Source organism: Entelurus aequoreus, linkage group LG24 (assembly GCF_033978785.1).
Source record: "Entelurus aequoreus isolate RoL-2023_Sb linkage group LG24, RoL_Eaeq_v1.1, whole genome shotgun sequence".
Classification (NCBI taxonomy): domain Eukaryota; kingdom Metazoa; phylum Chordata; class Actinopteri; order Syngnathiformes; family Syngnathidae; genus Entelurus; species Entelurus aequoreus.
This window is the reverse complement of record NC_084754.1, coordinates 163749-181623: the sequence shown is the minus strand read 5'-3', so window position 1 is coordinate 181623 and position 17875 is coordinate 163749. Positions and strand designations below refer to the sequence as shown.

Here is a 17875-nt window from a genome sequence, read left to right as displayed (position 1 = left end):
GGAAAAAATGAAAGTTACAAATGTAAGATTACAGTTGAAAACTTACTTAGTTCCATTATTAAATTACAGCACCCATCATAATACAGAATAAAAAGTTTGTTTGTGTGTGTACATGCGTGGTAAATCATCTTAAACTACAGTAGCGTTGGATATTAAAGTCCAAGCACCAAGTATACCAAAAATGTTATATTGTCTTGAATGTATTCCCAAACATACTGCTCTCCTGTTAACATGGAACTGTTTTTGGAATTTTGCTTATCATTCATAATCTTTGTGTGAGACAAAAACACATAGATGATTAGATAACACTTTGTCATTACACTTAAGAAGTACAACAAAATAAACCCGTTCAAGAACAGACATACATTGTACAGGGTAGACAGAACAAGAATGCTGTAAACGATGGGAAAAGGTGGAGGCGGTAGAAAAGGCATTGGGTTTACTGCGTTTCCCTTGAGCCAAGAGAGAAATAATTTACGTCTATCTTTTTTGTGCGGTCTAGATAGTAAAAAAAAATTGCAAGCAAGAGGCAGCTAACAATGCAGGTAATGGGATTCATTTAGTCCGCCTCTTAAGCGCTTTAAAAAATATCCAGAAACGCTACGTTTACATGCCGTGACCTAACCAAGATATAAGGCATTGTTATTGTAAGAGCTAACACAGAAGAACTACTTTTCTGGCATTGTGAAACATCGCCTTGCTCACACTGCTCCTCCGACCAATAGTGAGTAGCCGGCTACGAGATAGCTTGAGCTAAAAACGTTGGTTGCCACACGCCATAAAATAAAAAAAGTTTGAGCTACTTCTGCTGCTGCTGTATTGTCTTTGAATTAGGAAAAGTTAATGTAAATTGTAAATCATGCCTCACCTGTATCGTAGAAGATTGTGGCACCAAGCCGGGAAGTTGGTCAACTTTAAAAATATTTTTAAAAAATGGCTCTGAACTTGGCTCTAAACAAATGGAACCCAGCATAAAACCATTGCAACATTGCTAGGAAGCATTTTTTTATCTGATGTGTGAAGATTATTTTTAATTTAGCAGGTCAAGAAAGATGCAACATCCCATTTGTCGGCATCTCAGTGAGAGCTGACATTGTGAGTCACTTCTTTATGTTCTTATTTGAAACATTTAAACACATAGCAAGAAACGCGACCATTAGCAACGACCGCTACTGTTGCTCTGCGCTCTGTGAAATCAATGCACCCAGGAAAGAAGTTACGGTAATGCTTAAAATGACTAAAATACTGTAAATATTACAGGTTATTGTGAATGTGTCCTTTACTACATTACATACACACTTACAGCCTGTACTGTATAAAAAACATTGTTGGAGGTTTTTAGAGTGCATTATTGTCGGATAAGATCGTATTGTTAGCTGCCTTTTACGAGCTGTTTTTTACTATTTAGTATACACAGAAAAGGGAAAGACCTGGGTTCTTGTTTCACATAAGGATTGTGGATCCATCCATCCATCCATTTTCTACTGCTTGTCCCTCTCGGATGAAGGGCAAAATTCCAAAAAGAGTTCAGTTCTCCATTAAGGCAAACAATGTGAATCATGATTATTTTTAGTATTGACATTGCAATCCTCAATTTTGCGTTCGCTGGCTAGGCTGAGCTGGCTCTAATGTCCTGGCCAGCAAGGCGCACTCAGGGACGAGGGACACTGAGAAAAGCCTTCAAAAAAAATAATCTGCATTCAGAAATCGGCTTGCATGTATTCCTTTTTTGAGCAGCCTTATCTCCTGTACTCTGTGTAGTCAACCAAATTACAATTCCTATCCGACTGTTAACACAATGTACTGTACTTCCTCTGCAATATAATTGTGCACTTCAACACACATGCATTTCCTCTAGCCAGTGCAATATTGCACTCCAGCTCGAGCAGGCATATAGCAACTGAAAATTGTCCAATCTATGTATGAATGTGACGAGAAAGCGGACACATTTTGTAATGGAAACCACTACCAGTGTTGTTCTAAAAACGTGATAAGCTCATTCTGCAAATATTTCAGAAAATATTCTCACTGTTATTCAGGGTATCCTCAATAAACTCCATAGAGCTACGAGATACAAAAACTAGATATGGAAAAGATAAAGGAATAAATTGAACTGAAGCATCAAAACACTTGACTATCATATTCAACTTGACCAAAAACAGATACAGTAAATCCTCCTCCTATGAAACGTCTGCTAAAGACATACTCTGTTAAGTGGGCAAGAAACCATGACAACAAGTCAGGAACAGACGATAAAAGTGGGAAGTAATAACACAAACTCATAATGGAGGCAAATACAAGAACCAAAGAAACAAGTATAATCGACCCAAAAAAAGAAACTTAGTTTTTAAGAATAATACAATTGGTAGCAGTCATGCTTATATGAGTGCAACGCAACTTTAGGCAGTCTTCAATATGAGTAAAATATTAAATTTAATTGTCATGCGCCTAAATGTAATTGTCATGCGCCTAAATGTAATTGTCATGCGCCTAAATGTAATTGTCATGAGCCTAATAGGTCGAATGCAACTGAAACAAAATCATGTTGTGGGTATGGATCGTATTCAAAATAAAATGATCAAATCTATCCATCTAAATACACTATGTAATACATTTTGTGTGGGTAAATTTATAACACTGAAATATTACAAAGTTGAAAAAAGAGCTGCAGCGAGCACAACGTCACACTTGCTTCACGCTGTTGCTCCAGTTGGACTTTCTCTCCTTTAAAGTTGCCATTGTCCTCTTAATATTTACACATTTTGTAGCTCGCTGCTTGCGGGTATATCAAGGATACATTAAAATATGTCTACATTGCAGCCATGCTGACTACGCCCAGATAATCACATGCTTCTTGTCTACTTCATCACAATATCCGGTTTTGGCAACGTTGTTTTCGGTGATCAACGTCTTTTTTCCGCGGCCAAATTTTCGGTGCATCAAGAGTCAATAAATAGCGCGCGAATAATCGGCTATATATACCCATTCATAATGGAAAGATCTGCTGGTGGTAATGTTTTATGTTCATGTGGTTTTGAATCGATGATCACTTTTACCATAATACTAAAAACACTGTCGATGACAAAAAGCGGATTGGCGAAGAATGAGTGTGTTGTGAAGTGTTGTTGTGTGTCTGAGAGTGAAGCACAAAGACAAAAGTGTGTGCATGGGAAGTAAAACCTGTTGGAAATGGGCCAATTGTCATAAGATTGGCAATAAAAGTTCAAAATAGCTTCGGTCTTTGTGTGATTTCCTCTGGAGGCTCCAATAAATTAAAGTAATATAATGTAAAACCCTATTTTCAAGCTGTGGCGGCTACGATTTTTCGTGGTGGTGTGCCACGTTTAGTTACATTAAGGGCAAACCTGTATTATGTGTTGCCTTTTGGTGCCATTATTACTCACTACTCCGAATATTATACACATGCACAATTCAACTCGATCAAGTATCGCCTAACCAGAAAGAAGGATGTTCTTTAGTTGCTCTGATTTATCATTACTCGGGCTGTCAAGTGATACATTTTTTTTTAAATCAGATTAATCACAGTCTAATTTTGTGATTAATCATGATTAGTCACAGGTTATTTAATTGCTGGCACAAATAAAATGTTCTTTAAAAAAATACCCTAATATTTGGATACAAATTAAGGATGTAACGGTAAACGGTATAGTGATAAACCCGAGATAAAATTCCTGACAGTTAGCATAGTTTCTCTTGTTATATTCTTATTTTTACTGTTATATGTGTATTGTTATTGTTGCTTTTTATGGTTATTCTTATTGTTATATTTTCCATTTTATTTCCATTTATACCCCCATTATTTACTTTTTAAATTTGATCTCAATTCTGTACACTGCTGCTGGAATTTGTATTTTCCTGAGGGGACTCTCCTGAAGTAATCAAAGTACTATCTATCTATCTGTCTATCTATCTATCTAATAAAATCTATTTTTTCATTATTGAAAACCCGTCATTTATTAATGCATTTTAGGCAACACTGTGCAGTTCCTGAAAACAAAGTCAGGCGCATGCGCACTAGCGTCGTTTGGCTTGAAAATCTGGAAAAGAAAAAAAAAGAAAAATAAATATATATATATATATTTATTTTTCTTTTTTTTTCTTTTTACATTTAAAAAAATAAATATATATTATATATATATTTATTTTTTTAAATGTATTTATTTATTTTTTAAAATTTAATTGTATTTATTTGTTTATTATTATTATCCAAAGACATGCACCTGGGGATAGGTTGATTGGCAACACTGAAATTGGCCCTAGTGTGTGAATGTGAGTGTGAATGTTGTCTGTCTATCTGTGTTGGCCCTGCGATGAGGTTGCGACTTGTCCAGGGTGTACCCCGCCTTCCGCCCGATTGTAGCTGAGATAGGCTCCAGCGCCCCCCGCGACCCCGAAGGGAATAAGCGGTAGAAATGGATGGATGGATGGATTTGTTTATTGCCATTTCCCTATTGGGTGCTGTTTTATTTTTGTCGTTGTTCGTGTTGTACAAGTATATATTGCGTCATATTGAGTGGCGTTTTTCATATTTTGGTGACCTCGCAACTTGTGAATTAGCACAACCACCATTAAAACACTGAATAAAACAAACGCTGGTTTTAATAAACGCCAAATGTAAATTTAACACCGATAAAGTATCATTCAGTATCACAGTTATACAAATTCGTCTGTGTGATGTTTATCTTTGAGTCAGCAGGTGCACCACTTGTTGGCACACTCTCACCAAGCGAGGCGTGAGAACGGTCATCCAGTTTTTCACGTAACAAATCACAAAGTCAAACAACTCAACAAAACTCACGTGAAGCATTCAGCAGCGGCGGAGCTTCGTGAAACATTATTAAAAGACTAACAGACGACTTTTGGCAGTCCACAGACAACTGTTGTCAAGCCATTCCGGAAAAGGTCATCATTGAGCATCCGGTCGGTATTTTCAAACTAAACGCCGACTGGTGACGGGCCTGACGGCAGTGGTTTCTTTCGAATAATGTTATATTAAAGTACAGCACGTTTACACTTGAAAAACATGTCTGAAAATATGTTTAAAAAAAAAAAGAAAAGAAAAAAGAAAAGAAAAAAGATTAAGTTTATTTATTTCTAAAGTACAGCACGTTTACCTCCTCCTTCAAAACCGCACTAAAAGAACACCTCCAGGCAACTTCAACCCTAAACTAACACCCTCCCTTCCACATCCTACCTCCCCGGATTGTAAATAAATAATCAAATGTAAATAATCAAATGTAGATACTTATTCTTATGCTTTCTGATCTCTCTCTCTATGTCCACTGCTTGCTGTACATATCCTACCAAGTCAGTCCTGTTGCAATGTCCATTTCTCTGATGATGCAATTGTTGATGACTGAAGTGTTGATATCAACCAAACCTAACCCCCCCTCAACATCCCACACCCCGGATTGTAAATAATGTAAATAATTCAATGTATATACTCTGATGATTATGTGTGATGACTGTATTATGATGATAGTATATATCTGTATCATGAATCAATTTAAGTGGACCCCGACTTAAACAAGTTGAAAAACGTATTCGGGTGTTACCATTTAGTGGTCAATTGTACGGAATATGTACTGCACTGTGCAATCTACTAATAAAAGTTTCAATCAATCAATCAATACAGTTGAAAAACATGTCTGAAAATATGTATATAAAAAAAAAGAAAAAAGAAAAGATCACGTTTATTTATTTCTATACTTTTGAGTTTCAAAATTATAGTTTGATTTCCTGCGTTTAACTAAATGTTCAAAACAGTGTGATAGTATTAACAATTGCTTTCCCCCCCCCTGATGGATTACGAAACAGAAATATAATAAATCAACTGATAAACACTATATAATAAACCAGTCCTTTTGTCAAAGACATCAAAGACTTGGACAAATATAAAGTTGACACTGCTTTGACAACGACGATGATAATGGAGTCTGACACCTACATTCAACACCAACACTACTATGTTCCAAGGGACCACCAAACAAGAACACCTGGATTCAGGAGTGCATCCACCTACACTTATAGAAATTATTGAAACAGCATTAAAGACTGCTGAACAAGAAAATATGGATCTGAAAAACGTCTGCAACAAAGACCATAAAAGCCAGGATTTGGAGAATTATATAAATCCAGATACAATTTTTTTCTCCCACATCGGTAACAATTGTTCTTATTATACAGATGAAAAATATAATAACAACATTAATTTATTATTAATTTTAACAGCAGAAGCTTGTACACAAATTATAACTACATGAATCACTTTTTGGAACAATTCAACAAACGCTTCAAAGTGATTGCTGTCACAGAAACATGGATTGATGATAAAAAAAAAAGGAATAGATTTTGATCTGGAAGGATATGAACTAAACTACATCGACAGAACCAACAAATACAGAAGAGGAATAGTGGTGCATATGATGAAGAACCTGAACTACAAAGTGATAAAAACACTTGTCATTTGCTATTGATAACATCTTAGAATGCATAACCATTGAAATATGTCTGGAAAAAAGCGAAAACATATTCATCAGTTGTATATATAGATTACCTATGTCAAATATTGAATTGTTTGAAGACTGTATCAAGACACATTTCATGGACAATGGTCAAGAAATAATTTTCTTATGTGGTGACTTCAATATTGACTTATTGAACCCTAACAAGCAAACGTCCATTGATGACTTCATTGATACAATGTACGGCATCAGTTTATATCCAAAAATCACCAAGCCAAGCAGAATCACAGGACACTGTGCCACACTTATTGATAATATTTTTACCAATTTTGATATCAACACTACAAGTGGTCTACATATAACTGACATTAGTGATAATCTGCCGGTTTTCACAATATATGGAAACTACAAAAAGAGGAACATGAGTGACAAAAATACATTTCAAAGACTTTGCACAGAAAAGAGTATGATTGCTTTCAAAAATGAGCTAGAAAAGCAAAATTGGGATCATGTGTGCAATAAAATGATGTTAATGAAGCATATGGTAAAAATGTAAAAACACGTTCATGATGCTTTATGACAAACATTGTCCATGGAAACAACTCAGTAGAAAGCAGAAAAAGAAGAATCAACCATGGATGACAAAAGGATTGAAAAATGTTTGCAATAAGAAAATATTGTACAAATAATTTCTAACACAAAGATCTACAGGGGCAGAAAATAAGTACAAAGTGTATAAAACAAACTAACTAGCATACTATGAACATGAAGAAAACAATATTACAGTCAATTATTAGACAGGAACAAAAACAATATGAGAGCAACATGGGGCATCCTCAATAGCATTCTTAAAAATGGTGTTGAGAAGGATTATTCCCAATGCTTCTCAGACGGGAACGTAAACAATGACAATGTAAAGAAAGTACTTGAAAGTTTCAATCAATACTTTGTAAATCTTGGACCAAATTTGGAGGAAAGGATTCTAGACCCAGTTTCAACTGAGGACTATAATGACACCATAGATAGAAATCCCAAATCAATGTTCCTCACAAATGTGACATAGAAGGAAATAGTTAATATAATGACTAATAACAAATCCAAGACCTCAATTGATTGTAATGTAATTGATATGAAAATAATAAAAAATGTTATTGAAGAGATCTCAGGACCATTAATGTATATTAGTAACCTGTCATTTCAAACAGGCACATTCCTAAACAAAATGAAAATAGCTAAAGTTGTACTGATTTATAAGGCAAGAGACAAACACCAATTTACAAATTATAGACCTGTTTCTTTACTGCCATAATTTTCAAAAATCATTGAAAAACTGATCGATAACAGATTAGAGAGTTTCATAAACAAAAACAGAATATTTACTGACAACCAAAATGGATACAGAGCTAATATTTCAACATCGATGGCTTTAATCGGAAATAACGGAAGAGATTACCAATGCAATAGAGTGTAAAACATGTGCAGCGGCAGTGTTTATGGATATAACTAAAGTATTTGACACCATTAATCACAATATTTTAATTAAAAAATTAGAACGGTATGGTTTCAGAGGACTGGTTTTGAACTGGGTAAGAAGCTATCTTAACCAACAGAAAGCAATACATGAAGCTAGGTGAACACATGTCGTTAAATATATCCTGTGGCGTACAACAGGGTTCAATACTGGGACCAAAATTGTTCAATCTTTATAAAAATTACATTTGTAAAGTTACAAAAGACTTAAAGTTAGTACTAGTCGCAAATGACGCAACTGTGTTTTGTTCAGGAGAGAACACACAGAAGCTAACACAAATAATAAACAAAGAAATGATCAAATAAAAAGATGGTTTGACAAAAACAGACTTTAAACCTCTATAAAACTTAAATATTGATATTTGGTAACAGTAGAAGAACACAAATACAAATAGAAGGAGTAGACATTGAAAGAGTAAATGGAATCCAATTTTGGGTGTAATAATTGATGATAAAATCAATTGGAAATTTCATATAAAAATATACAACATAAGGTGGCAATAAATACATCAATAATGAATAAAGGAAAATAAGTATTGGCCCAAAAATTACTCCATATTCTTTACTGCTCGCTAGTGTTGCCATATCTGAGTTATTGTGCAGACATATGGGTAAATAAATACAAAGGTACGCCTCATTGACAAACTGTGTTACAAAAAAGATCCATAAGAATAATACATCAAGTTGGATATAGAGAATATTCAAACCCTTTTTTTTATTGAATCAAAAATATTGAAATTCAACGATATAGTGAATTTGAAAACAGCTAAAATTATGTACCACGTAAACTGTAACCTGCTACCCAAGAATGTACAACAATTCTTCTCAGCAAAAGATACATATGACCTCAAAGAAGAATATAACCTAAAACATAATTTTTTTCGCCCAAATAAGAGTTAGCGTGCAGCATTTAACTCTTTTAACTCCACTGCAATAAGTTATTCTGAAAAACAGGTAATACGCACATAAAACATGCTGTTAATGACATTGATCAACCACATCACATTGTTCAACCGTATCACATTGTAACGACTCAACAGACTTTATGTGTGGTGTTGGTGTTGTCTGACTGTTTTTGTGGCTATGAAAGCATCACTGGCTGAGTCGAGTGTGTGCGTATTTTGGCGCAAATTAAAGAGATCAACTGCTGTCAATACGATATATGGTTATGGTTATGGTTTGATGCATTTCGAACATGAATACAGATACAATATGATACATCATATAATTCACACATTCTCAATTTTTCGGGTGTGATTACAGCAGAAAGTGACCATTTTTGCTAGATAGCAGTGTTGTTGCTGATGTTTTGCTGTGATTATGGACGTTTTGCGCAATAAAAAGATTATTGATGCAGACCACCTCCTCCTCCTTAAAACGTCTCGGCTGACGTCATCATTGTTTTATCTTAAAGGGGGTTATTGAAATGATTAACATTTGAATATTGTATGGCTTGTAGCTTTGTTTTAATTTGCCAACACAGATAGACAGACAACATTCACACTCACATTCACACACTAGGGCCAATTTAGTGTTGCCAATCAACCTATCCCCAGATGCATGTCTTTGGAGGTGGGAGGAAGCCGGAGTACCCGGAGGGAACCCACGCAGTCACGGGGAGAACATGCAAACTCCACACAGAAAGATCCCGAGGCCGGGATTGAACTCACGACTACTCAGGACCTTCGTATTGTGAGGTCACAGTCAATGAAAAACCTCTACAAACTGTAACAGAATATAAATACATACCAAGCAGGTACAAGACATTAAAACAACATTGATAACTTGTTGAATTAGGTCCTGATAGAAAATGGATGGTCGGATGGAACTCAGATACGGCCACAAGAGCAACCAGAGGTACTACTAGAGGGCAGTGTAGTATCCTAAAATGTAAGACAGCCTTTGCCCAGTATGCTTTCTCTTCAAAGGCTGTGAAACAGTGGAACAAGCTCCCATCTGAGCTGCTGAGCTTGAATTCACTCACTTCCTTTACAGGAGAAGCAAAAACATGTTTTTTAGATAACCAAAGATGTGATTTAAGTGTATTAATGGGATTTTAATAAGTGATTGACTTGTATTGTATGCACGATGAAGGTTGCAGCTTATCTGAATGTTAGTAGTGTGTTGAGTTGTGCTTTTTTAGATATCAGTATGGATGCCGTATGTATGTATGTATGTATGTATGATATTTGGATGATGCATTTGAATGGTGTTTTAACTTGCACTGTATACATCATGCACTTTGACCCCTACCCCTTAGCACTACAGATGGAAATGAGCAATTAAAGGCCTACTGAAACCCACTACTACCGACCACGCAGTCTGATAGTTTATATATCAATGATGAAATCTTAACATTGCAACACATGCCAATACGGCCGGGTTAACTTATAAAGTGCAATTTTAAATTTCCCGCTAAACTTCCGGTTGAAAACGTCTATGTATGATGACGTATGCGCGTGACGTCAATCGTTGAAACGGAAGTATTGGTACCCCATTGAATCCAATGCAAAAAAGCTCTGTTTTCATCTCAAAATTCCACAGTATTCTGGACATCTGTGTTGGTGAATCTTTTGCAATTTGTTTAATGAACAATGAAGACTGCAAAGAAGAAAGTTGTAGGTGGGATCGGTGTATTAGCGGCTGGCTGTAGCAACACAACCAGGAGGACTTTGACTTGGATAGCAGACGCGTTAGCCGACGCTAGCTGACGCTAGCCGACGCTAGCCGACGCTAGCCACCGACCGCACGGATGATCGGGTGAAGTCCTTCGTCCTTCCGTCGATCGCTGGAACGCAGGTGAGCACGGGTGTTGATGAGCAGATGAGGGCTGGCTGGCATAGGTGGAGCGCTAATGATTTTATCATAGCTCTGTGAGGTCCCGTTGCTAAGTTAGCTTCAATGGCGTCGTTAGCAACAGCATTGTTAAGCTTCGCCAAGCTGGGAATTATTAACCGTGTATTTACATGTCCATGGTTTAATAGTATTGTTGATCTTCTGTCTATCCTTCCAGTCAGGTATTTATTTATTTTGTTTCTATCTGCATTTGAGCCCGATGCTATCACATTAGCTTAGTAGCTAAAGAGCTTCGCCGATGTATTGTCGTGGAGATAAAAGTCACTGTGAATGTCCATTTTGCGTTCTCGACTCTCATTTTCAAGAGGATATAGTATCCGAGGTGGTTTAAAATACAAATCCGTGATCCACAATAGAAAAAGGAGAAAGTGTACCTAAGTTACAGTCAGAGCGAAAAAAGATATGTCCTGCACTGCACTGTAGTCCTCCACTCTCACTTTCCTCATCCACGAATCTTTCATCCTCGCTCAAATTAATGGGGTAATCGTCGCTTTCTCAGTCCGAATCTCTGTCGCTGCATTGTAAACAATGGGAAAATGTGAGGAGTCATTCCTCCGGTGACGTCACGCTACTTCCGGTATAGGCAAGGCTTTTTTTTTATCAGCGACCAAAAGTTGCAACTTTATCGTCGTTGTTCTCTACTAAATCCTTTCAGCAAAAATATGGCAATATCGCGAAATGATCAAGTATGACACATAGAATGGATCTGCTATCCCCGTTAAATTAAAAAAAATCATTTCAGTAGGCCTTTAAGCGACAGTCTGGTACAAGCATCTCTGTTTTAATGCTTAATGTAATTGTACATTGTCCTAATTAATAAATGAATGAAATGAAAAAATAGATTAAAATATTAGACACACCGTCTATCCAACCATATAATTTAAAATTGTATTGCTGCTGGATGATTTAAAGGGCTGATTTAAAATACATTCAATTCAATCATTTTTAAATGCCGTTTGTTTTTCTATACAGCAAATATATTTTTTATAAAAAATGCACAATGAAAAATGCATCGATCACTGCTGCTTTTGTGATGGTCCACAACCTCCCTGCACAACTTATCATCAATGTGCTAAAAATAGTTGCGGTTTTGTTGATTGCGATTCCATACATTGTTGCAGAAGATGTGTTGCAGATTATAGATGGGTGCCGCTTGTTCAACAACATTGCACCCAGGTTGGAGAACATGAATGTTGTTGGGAACATAATGCACCACTTTTTAGTTGTACAAACCCCGTTTCCATATGAGTTGGGAAATTGTGTTAGATGTAAATATAAACGGAATACAATGATTTGCAAATCCTTTTCAACCCATATTCAATTGAATGCACTACAAAGACAACATATTTGATGTTCAAACTCATAAACCTTATTTTTTTTTTGCAAATAATAATTAACTTAGAATTTCATGGCTGCAACACATGCCAAAGTAGTTGGAAAAGGGCATGTTCACCACTGTGTTACATGGCCTTTCCTTTTAACAACACTCAGTAAACGTTTGGGAACTGAGGAGACACATTTTTTAAGCTTCTCAGGTGGAATTCTTTCCCATTCTTGCTTGATGTACAGCTTAAGTTGTTCTATAGTCCGGGGGTCTCTGTTGTGGTATTATAGGCTTCATAATGCGCCACATATTTTCAATGGGAGACAGGTCTGGACTACAGGCAGGCCAGTCTAGTACCCGCACTCTTTTACTATGAAGCCACGTTGATGTAACACGTGGCTTGGCATTGTCTTGCTGAAATAAGCAGGGGCGTCCATGGTAACGTTGCTTGGATGGCAACATATGTTGCTCCAAAACCTGTATGTACCTTTCAGCATTAAATGGCGCCTTCACAGATGTGTAAGTTACCCATGCCTTGGGCACTAATACACCCCCATACCATCACAGATGCTGGCTTTTCAACTTTGCGCCTTTAACAAACCGGATGGTTCTTTTCCTCTTTGTTCCGGAGGACACAACGTCCACAGTTTCCAAAAACAATTTGAAATGTGGACTCGTCAGACCACAGAACACTTTTCCACTTTGTATCAGTCCATCTTAGATGAGCTCAGGCCCAGCGAAGCCGACGGCGTTTCTGGGTGTTGTTGATAAACGGTTTTCGCCTTGCATAGGAGAGTTTTAACTTGCACTTACAGATGTAGCGACCATCTGTAGTTACTGAGAGTGGGTTTCTGAAGTGTTCCACCATGTGGTGATATCCTTTACACACTGATGTCGCTTGTTGATGCAGTACAGCCTGAGGGATCGAAGGTCACAGACTTAGCTGCTTACGTGCAGTGATTTCTCCATATTCTCTGAACCCTTTGATGATATTACGGACCGTAGATGGTGAAATCCCTAAATTCCTTGCAATAGCTGGTTGAGAAATGTTTTTCTTAAACTGTTCAACAATTTGCTCACGCATTTGTTGACAAAGTGGTACCCTCGCCCGATCCTTGTTTGTGAATGACTGAGCATTTCATGGAATCTACTTTTATACCCAATCATGGCACCCATGTTGTGTATCAGAGAAGGGAAGGAGGCGACAACCAGGGCAGGACTGCGGTTTACAAGGTTTATTTGAAACCTTTGATGAATACGTGGCGTGTGTATGCTACTCAAAGTGAGTGAGTGTTGACTATGTGTAAAATTGATAATGTCAATGTTACCAATGGTTGTTGTCTGTAAATGTTGGTTGTATCTTTTGTCGTTATCCAAGGGGGCAAGGCGAAGAGGCAGTTCGTGGACAGGCAAGTGGTCGTGGGCAAGAGCAGGGCAGTGTGGTCTAGGTCCGAGCAGGGAGGTCGTGGATCGAGGAGGGCAGTTAGGAATCCGGATGGGTGTCGAGTGACAAGGCACGATCACTGAGGTCAGGAGAGTCACTGTGGAAATACAAAAGGGCATGAACCAGGGGGAAACACGGAGAGATAGAGCAAAACAAGGACGAGGAAGTCACTGGGAAAGGAATGCCAGACGTGATGCTTACTGGAAGGTTAGCGACGTTCTGGCAAAGGTTCCTTGGGTCCGCTGGTCTTTATGCCGCTCCCCCTCGTCAAGTCCAGGTGCTCTGATGAGTGATTGTTTGCAGGCTTGTTGCTGTGTGGGCGTGTTGTGCTCAGCGCGAGCAGAGTTGTGTCTGAGTGTGCTGCCAGCAGAGGGGTTAACAGAGGCGCCTGCAGCTGCAGAGGAAACGTGGGTTCGACTCCGCGTCATGACAACCCACCTGTTCCCAATTTGCCTGTTTACCTGTGGGATGTTCCAAATAAGTGTTTGATGAGCATTCTTTAACTTTATCAGTATTTATTGCCACCTTTCCCAACTTCTTTGTCACGTGTTGCTGGCATCAAATTCTAAAGTTAATGATTGTCTGCAAAAAAAAAAAATGTTTATCAGTTTGAACATCAAATATGTTGTCTTTGTAGCATATTCAACTGAATATGGGCTGAAAATGATTTGCAAATCATTGTATTCCGTTTATATTTACATCTAACACAATTTCCCAACTCATATGGAAACAGGGTTTGTACATGCAGTCTTAGTAGATCATACAGTTTTATAGTTTGCACATGCTATTCAGCCACTACTATTTGGATCTTAGTAGATCAGGCGAAATGTTTTATGACATTCATGTCAGTAGTATAGTATATGCAAATATCCTGCTCTGTGTTATCACCTCTTTCTTAAGAAATAAATAATAGAGGCGATATGAGGGAATCATGAAACTAAGGTCTGTTATTTAACTGTTAGAATAGTTTAAAATAACATGGGCATGCTGTTTTGTAAAGCAAACATTGTTGGTATGGTGACTCCAACATGAAGGGCACATGAAATTGGTAGTTGTGTGTTTTGGCAAGTTATAGTGGGCTGTGAATACTAACAGTACACACCTTGCATTTCAAGCTTATGCAAAACATCTTGGAGGAAGCTGATCACTTTCTTCTCCTTAGATGTCCCCTTTTCACTAAACTGTGGCTGGCAGTTCATCATAATGAAATCTGCATCAGGCTAGAAAGACATGTATCCAGATTTGATAAATACAAAACCCAAAACCAGTGACTTTAGCACATTGTGCAATTCGTAAATAAAAACAGAATACAATGATTTGCAAATCCTTTGCAACTTATATTCAATTGAATACACTGCAAAGACAAGATATGTAATGTTCGAACTGAGAAACTTGTTTGTTTTTTTGCAAATAATCATTAACTTAGAATTTAATGGCAGCAACACATTGCAAAAATGTTGGCACAGGGGCATGTTTACCACTGTGTTACATGGCCTTTCCTTTTAACAACACTCAGTAAATGTTTGGGAACTAAGGAGACCAATTTTTGAAGTATTTCAGTTGGAATTGTTTCCCATTCTTGCTTGATGTACAGCTTAAGTTGTTCAACAGTCCGGGGTCTCCGTTGTGGTAGTTTACGCTTCATATTGTGCCACACATTTTCAATGGGAGACAGGTCTGGACTACAGACAGGCCAGTCTAGTACCCACACTCTTACTATGAAGCCACGTTGTTGTAACACGTGGCTTGGCATTGTCTTGCTGAAATAAGCAGGGGCGTCCATGATAACGTTGCTTGGATGGCAACATATGTTGCTCCAAAACCTGTATGTACCTTTCAGCATTAATGGCGCCTTCACAGATGTGTAAGTTACCCATGCCTTGGGCACTAATACACCCCCATACCATCACAGATGTTGGCTTTTGAACTTTGCGCCGATAACAATCCGGATGGTTCTTTTCCTCTTTGTTCCGGAGGACACGACATCCAGTTTGCAAAAACAATTTGAAATGTGGACTCGCCAGACCACAGAATACTTTTCCACTTTGCATCAGTCCATCTTAGATGAGCTCGGGCCCAGCAAAGCTGGCGGCGTTTCTGGGTGTTGTTGATAAATGGCTTTCGCTTTGCATAGTAGTTTTAACTTGCACTTACAGATGTAGCGACAAACTGTAGTTACTGACAGTGGTCTTCTGAAGTGTGCCTGAGCCCATGTGGTAATATCCTTTACACACTGATGTCACTTTTTGATGCAGTACCGCTTGAGGGATCGAAGGTCCGTAATATCATCGCTTACGTGCAGTGATCTCTCCGGATTCTCTGAACCTTTTGATTATATTACGGACCGTAGATGGTGAAATCCCTAAATTCCTTGCAATAGTTGGTTGAGAGATGTTGTTCTTAAACTGTTCGACAATTTGCTCACACATTTGTTCACAAAGTGGTGACCCTCACCCCATTCTTGTTTGTGAATGACTGAGCATTTCTTGGAAGCTGCTTTTATACCCAATCATGGCACCCACCTGTTCCCAATTAGCCTGTTCACCCGTGGGATGTTCCAAGTAAGTGTTTGATGAGCATTCCTCAACTTTCTCAGTCTTTTTTGCCACTTGTGCTAGCTTTTTGAAAAATGTTGCAAGCATCAAATTCCAACTGAGCTAATATTTGCAAAAAATAACAAAGTTTTCCAAGTTCGAACATTAAGTATCTTGTCTTTGCAGTCTATTCAATTGAATATAGGTTGAAAAGGATTTACAAATCATTGTATTCTGTTGTTATTTACGATTTACACAGCGTGCCAACTTCACTAGTTTTGGGTTTTGTATCTGTATGTGGACTGTTTAATTGTGGACTAGACTTTTAAGAACATATGAAATGGAAAATGCAATAAATAAAAAACGCAAGGTCAGAATAAAATAAGTGGCAATTGAAATTGTTACATTGAGGAACAAACAGGGAGTGGCAAGCTGCAGGGTTTGTAGCCTGCTTGTTCACAAGGCCATACAGCTCCAGGCCCTTTCTAAGCTGCCGCAGCATTAGGATGAGTCTCATAGAGTGTAGGACAATTGCTCTTTGAAGAAGAGCACAGGAAAATTAAAAACAGGTTTTAAAAGTAAACATTTTGAAATTAAGTATAATTAAAGTGTCAATATTGTTTGAACACTTACCAAATGATGTTGTCTTTATTGTCCAGTTTGATCTGGTTGGTGTATGCAGATCTTGAGATTCCATCTGAATATAGAGGATCAAACCGATTATCTGCTGTGTTTTCTGTCTGAAAATGTGTGGTGTAGATATCATTTATAGCAGAGAAAACAATAAGTATAAATATATTTATTGATCTAATTCAAATCTACCAATGATAGAGCATTCTCATCTTGCTGATGAGTGGACTGGATTATAGATATGTTACTTCCTTCTCAGACAGAAGATGAAAGTCTACCTTGGGGTGTCAAAAAAAAGATTTTCGAATGTATACTTGTAACGATTGTTAATCGATTCAAAGCAAATCAAAAATCAAATTTTTTTTAATCTGTCCTGTCCAGCCACTCAGGCAAATCATATTGTTGCTGTTGATGCCCATATCTACTGTACATATTTACTTTAGAAAAGAAGTGTTGGATACTTCTCTTTTTTCTTTATTTGTATTTGACTTTATTAAAGGCATACTGAATTTTTTTTTTTTTATTTGAACGGGGATAGCAGATCCATTCTATGTGTCATACTTGATCATTTCGCGATATTGCCATATTTTTGCTGAAAGGATTTAGTAGAGAACAACGACGATAAAGTTCGCAACTTTTGGTCGCTGATAAAAAAAAAGCCTTGCCTATACCGGAAGTAGCGTGACGTCACAGGAGGAAGGGCTGCTCACATTTTCCCATTGTTTAGTGAAGTGAAGTGAAGTGAAGTGAAGTGAATTACATTTATATAGCGCTTTTTCTCAAGTGACTCAAAGCGCTTTACATAGTGAAACCCAATATCTAAGTTACATTCAAACCAGTGTGGGTGGCACTGGGAGCAGGTGGGTAAAGTGTCTTGCCCAAGGACACAACGGCAGTGACTAGGATGGCGGAAGCGGGGATCGAACCTGCAACCCTCAAGTTGCTGGCACGGCCGCTCTACCAACCGAGCTATACCGCCCCAATGCAGCAAGAGAGATTTGAACCGAGAAAGCGACGATTACCCCATTAATTTGAGCAAGGATGAAAGATTTGTGGATGAGGAACGTGAGAG

General features: G+C 37.7%; 2 protein-coding genes across 5 annotated transcripts in view; both read right to left on the bottom strand.

Moving 5' to 3' along the window:
• rassf7a (Ras association domain family member 7a) overlaps positions 1-5214 on the bottom strand; it is a 71770-nt gene extending 66556 nt beyond the window's left edge. For both annotated transcript variants that reach the window (XM_062035262.1, XM_062035263.1), the window contains exon 1: positions 4820-5214. The gene's annotated coding sequence lies outside the window, so the exon portion shown is untranslated. The remainder of the gene's footprint in view (positions 1-4819) is intronic.
• Positions 5215-14786: 9572 nt separating this feature from the next.
• The window catches only part of lrrc56 (leucine rich repeat containing 56), a 37109-nt gene continuing 34020 nt past the window's right edge, over positions 14787-17875 (bottom strand). The window contains exons 11-12 of one of the 3 annotated variants that reach the window (XM_062035275.1): positions 16807-16870; positions 14787-14859 (exon numbers count right to left, since the gene is read on the bottom strand). In XM_062035275.1, the coding sequence (XP_061891259.1) occupies positions 14838-14859; positions 16807-16870 (86 nt within the window). In that variant the 3' untranslated portion in view covers positions 14787-14837. Of the gene's footprint in view, positions 14860-16768; positions 16871-17875 lie in introns of those variants that run through there. The other 2 variants (XM_062035272.1, XR_009824285.1) reach the window with 2 other exon arrangements.